The sequence below is a fragment of the Vigna unguiculata genome, chromosome 6, assembly GCF_037176805.1.
Source record: "Vigna unguiculata cultivar grain cowpea cultivar isolate G323 ecotype 2 chromosome 6, ASM3717680v1, whole genome shotgun sequence".
NCBI classification, from domain to species: domain Eukaryota; kingdom Viridiplantae; phylum Streptophyta; class Magnoliopsida; order Fabales; family Fabaceae; genus Vigna; species Vigna unguiculata.
The window spans coordinates 33,893,159-33,898,188 of record NC_140797.1 but is presented as its reverse complement, the minus strand read 5'-3'; the positions used below and the strand labels follow the sequence as shown (position 1 = coordinate 33,898,188).

At 29.2% G+C, this 5,030-nt stretch overlaps 1 protein-coding gene across 1 annotated transcript; it reads left to right on the top strand.

The window, feature by feature from the left end:
* Positions 1-1,993: 1,993 nt before the first annotated feature.
* Positions 1,994-4,103, top strand: LOC114187597 (putative serine/threonine-protein kinase WNK11). The gene is made up of 3 exons (XM_028075882.2): positions 1,994-2,085; positions 2,469-2,972; positions 3,338-4,103. Exons 1-3 carry the CDS (start codon positions 2,083-2,085, stop codon positions 3,728-3,730), a joined length of 900 nt encoding a protein of 299 aa, XP_027931683.1. The 5' UTR covers positions 1,994-2,082; the 3' UTR covers positions 3,731-4,103.
* The last annotated feature ends 927 nt before the right edge of the window (positions 4,104-5,030 follow it).

Sequence of the window (5,030 nt, the reverse complement as noted above, 5' to 3'; positions counted from 1 at the left end):
GGAACCACAACAGTTGAGTGAAATATATACTTAAAACAATGATCTTTTATCTAAAAATGAAAGGAGTATCATAATCTAAATTCATGATTTTCCTTATATTTTTATCAAGTGATTTAAAACACTATCTATGTGTTATTGTAGCTTTATCCAACAATAATATTATTGACTTTATTAATTTTATAAGCTCAACAAGTTTAATTGTCTTGATATATTACAAATTCATTTATTCAACGTGGGATCAGAATATTGAATTTCAAGTGTGTTGTTCTAGCTAACAACATTAATATAAAGGAATTTAAAATTTTCATTGCACATACAAAAAATTCATAGTTGAAGTGAACAAGAGATTTAATCAAAACTATTTTTTTAAAGGTATTATAAAAGTTATTGTCAATTAATAATAAAAGAGCAATTCCACTTCGTACTATTATTAATTACTACAAACGTTAACTATAAAGCAAAAATTAATGTATTCCAGTTATGGTTTGTTAGTTCTTAATTAAAGATAAAAAGGTAACCTTGCTGATTATTATTTGTTAATTAATTAGTAATCCATGAAAATTGATAATTAGTTAATATATTAAATATAATTACCAACTGAAGTATAGTATATATTTATTAGAAGAATTTTTACACATCTAAGATAATTAAATAAATCTTGAAATTGACTATAAAACATTAATATCATATTCCATTTATACATATACAAGCTTATTCTCTAATTAATTTATGATATAATCATTTGGACTCTAAAATGATGAATATGATTTAAGGTTCATATGTTATTTTGCAACAAAATTTCGATCTCAACTAAAATTTAATTGATACCAGTTACAAAAGAAAATTGATTAATAAGCATATATACGAAAGAAATGTATTTTGTTATAATTAATGTAACAAACAAACTAGTACTATTTATAAATTCAATATAATTTTCTTTGTTAAGAAATTCATTAAGTTTGAGGAATTTTAATTTAAATTATAAAAATATAAGTTGATGCTTGCTTTTACAATTTATTTTGTAATTAAATTGTTTGTTCATTTTTATTTTTTTTATATTCAAAAAATATTAGTAGTTAGTTTTTGAATTGAACACATAAACAGGGATGACAACTGACGAGTTTCGCGTTATCTCATATTCATCCCCATATAAAAAAATTGTCCTCATCCTCATACTCAAATTCAACGGGTATCAAACTTTTTTCTCATTTTCATTTTCACCAGTTAATGGGTATAATTTTGTAGTCATATCCATACTCATTTTCTTATTACTTCAATATTAATTTTAATTATTTTTTATAAAATAATAATAAATTACGGTAAAGAAAACATAATATTATCAAATATTCAATATTAGGAGGACGGTTGTTTATTTGATATCAAATACTTTGAAATAAATTATAATTGTTTACATTTTATATTAGAATACTAAATAAAATTTTATGAGAACCAAAATATTTATTAAATTTGCAAATATTAATGAAACCTAGTTGATAAAATTTAAAAATATTTTTAAAAAATATAAAAGGAAAACAAATATTCAAATTAAAATATATTTTAAATGTTTGTTTACTTCAATTTTTTAAATTCTAATGAATCTCTTTTTTATACACTAATAAAAATTATAATACATCACTTGATCAAAATGATGCAAAGAACAAATAATAAACATAATAATAAAATTTTCATATAGATTTTATATCTTTTGAACTCCAATATATGATGGTAAAAAAAATTCATGGTAATTACATTAAATTTTTATATTGTAGTAAATAAAAGTTATTTATTTGTAAGGGATAATGAAATTTTTATTTTGTATTTCTTTTCGTTATTATAGTTTACCAATTAGAAAAATATCATGTAAAAAACAGTTTCTGATATCTAATAACTAACATCTATAATATCTAATATCTAATCCTAATGAAATTACCCTTTTAACTAACGTACCCTCCTTGGTTTTGTGTATATATAGTTTCCTCCAATACCTCACCCTTTCTTGTTTTTGTGTCTCATTCTACTTCTTCTCACATACTTGTTTCTTCAGCTCCTCTTTCTTCTTCAAATAGCATTAGTTTTTTCTTCATGGTAATCATCTTCACTTTCTCTTTCTCTATTCTGCATTATCTTCTGTTATCAATTTCTCATGTAATGCTGCTAGTCTGCTCAATCATCAATGAATTGATTTCTATTTCCTTAGTTTCCTCTTGGATTGATTTTGATCTGATTTTCTTGCACACCAACTTGCCATTTTTTTTCTCTGATGTGGAAAGTAAGAAACTTTATATGAATTTTGATGATGGGGTTGGCTACTTTCTTCCTTTCTTTTTTTTTTTTTTTTTTTCTGTAACAAACCAGAGTAACAGATGATTTGTTCTCTGAAAACGAGACCTAAGAAAGAATGTTGTGTGCAATTATTTAGCTTTTGGCATTTGATTTTGATGGTGTTGTGATTAATGTTTGGGTGGCAGATGCCAAGTGTTAAGCCTGATGCATCTGAGAGAGACTCAGAGCCATTTGTTGAAATTGATCCAACGGGAAGATATGGCAGATACAATGAACTGTTGGGATGTGGTGCTGTGAAAAAGGTGTACAGGGCATTTGATCAGGAAGAGGGGATAGAGGTGGCATGGAACCAAGTGAAACTGAGGAACTTCAGTGATGATCCTGCAATGGTGGAAAGGCTTTACTCTGAGGTGAGATTGCTCAGAAGCTTGACCAACAAAAACATCATATCCCTTTACAGTGTTTGGAGGGATGAGAAGCACAACACTCTGAACTTCATCACCGAGGTCTGCACCAGTGGGAATCTGAGGGAGTACAGAAAGAAACACAGGCATGTGTCCATGAGAGCCTTGAAAAAATGGTCCAAGCAGATTTTGGAAGGGTTGAATTACTTGCATGTTCATGACCCTTGTATCATCCACAGAGACCTCAACTGCAGCAATGTCTTTGTCAATGGGAACACTGGCCAGGTAACATTCTTTTTCTTCAATCTCAAGTTTTATCTTCAATCAACCAAAGGAGAAAAAGTAATAAAAATTCTGAAGCTTTTATATCTGCACCTGTGATTTTGGTCGCATTGTCAAAGTTTTTGAAGTGTCTGTGACAACAATTGTGATTTTCACCGACCACATTTGCAACAAAACCAATAACAGACATGTAAAACCTTGGAAATTAGATTACTAATGCTTATAATCATTGAACTTAAGCAGGAGGTTAATTTCTCAAACAAATCTCAATACATTTATGGTTCAACCAGCATAGTTATAACTTCTGTTGTTGCTGTTTACTGCAAGATGTCACAACTGAATTTGTTTTGTTTGATCTATATTCTCAGGTTAAGATTGGTGACTTGGGTTTGGCAGCAATTGTGGGGAAGAGCCACTCTGCACATTCAGTTCTTGGGACACCAGAATTCATGGCACCTGAGTTGTATGATGAAAACTACACTGAATTGGTTGACATATACTCATTTGGGATGTGTGTGTTGGAGATGGTAACACTAGAGATTCCTTACAGTGAATGTGACAATGTTGCTAAGATATACAAGAAGGTTTCATCAGGTGTGAGACCTCAAGCCCTGAGCAAGATCCAAGATCCTGAAGTGAAGACCTTCATTGAGAGGTGTCTTGCTCAACCAAGGGCTAGACCTTCTGCTGCAGAGTTGCTGAAGGACCCTTTCTTTAATTTGCTTGATTGTGATGAAGATGATGACTCTAATGCTTCATGACCAAAATTGTCTCATCTGTAGTTTACAAGATAACATATTGATGTGCTGTATTGTTTCTATGAAATATGATTTATCCTTTTTTGAGTTGATAAGTCAATTGGGGTAGGCTTGATGACTATGCCACATTGCTTTTATTTTTATTTTATCTTCTTAGTTAGGGTGTTTAATTGGATAAGGGTTGAAGAATCTGTGAAGAAAATGAAGATACATGGGAAGTGGTTGGTGTGAGAAGTTTTCTGTTCTTTTCTTTGGGTAGCTGATAAATTGGACCAGTTCTGAAGAGTGTGTTGAATTGGAGATGTTGTCATTTTGTACATTGAAATATTATGAAATCTTCAATATTTATCTGTAAAATTTGCCAGTCTTATGTGTATGGGATGCAACAACTGAGAAAATGAATGGTGAATTGATTCTGTTCCATGCTTTTACAGAGTAAGGTTTTCTGTGTTTTATTGCATCCTCTTAGTCATGATAATCAAATCTTGGAACAATCAAAAGCAATGGAAATTGGAATCTTAAATCATTCGATTTGAAGTCAAACTTCTGTGTAGTCAAATGTTTGAATAAGGGTTTGGGCAAAACCATGCAGGATAATAGGCTAGCCCAGAAATGATAACTTCAACAAGCAATTAGGGTTGTTCAGATTTTGAAAATTGGCCTAATTTAAATGCATCACATTTATTTTATTCAGTTATTAATTATTGTTGTAATTTACGTGAAGAAAAATTAAGAAAAAAATTGATAATACAACATTTTAAATTGAAAAAATATCAATTATTTTGAGATAAAAAAAGCTACATATAATTTGGACAAAGGTAGTATAGTTTTAGTCTTTTTTTTTTCTTTTTTCTTTTAACAAACAAGGGCTGTGTGAGATTTTGACTTCAATATTTAATTTAATTTTAAAAAAAGAATAATAAATAATATTTTGATTGGTAGGTTTTCATAGGACGGCTTCCAATAGCTGGAAAATCATATTGAAAACAAAAAATTGCCTTTGATATCGGACTTTTAGATAACATAATACTCAAGAAAGAGTGTGCATCAAAGTTTGACCAATATAAATAATTTTCTTCTTTCACCCTTTTTCACATTGCTCAAACGTTCTTCGTCTTCCACTATCATGAAAAATATAAAAAAATGTATTAAATTATGAGTAATTTATATGTTGCAGTACATCCAATAAATTTAATCTAATCTTGTCTAAGAGTCGAGGTCAAACGTAATTTAAATACTTTTTTCTCTCTCCATCTTTCGAGATGTCTTTTAAGAACAAAATCGTAACGAAGTTCCACACTCC

What these genes read in the sequence shown, in the direction of transcription:
- LOC114187597 (XM_028075882.2), top strand. An exon ending in TCAATGGGAACACTGGCCAG is followed by an intron (nt 2,973 to 3,337) that starts GTAACATTCTTT and finishes CTATATTCTCAG; the next exon opens with GTTAAGATTGGTGACTTGGG.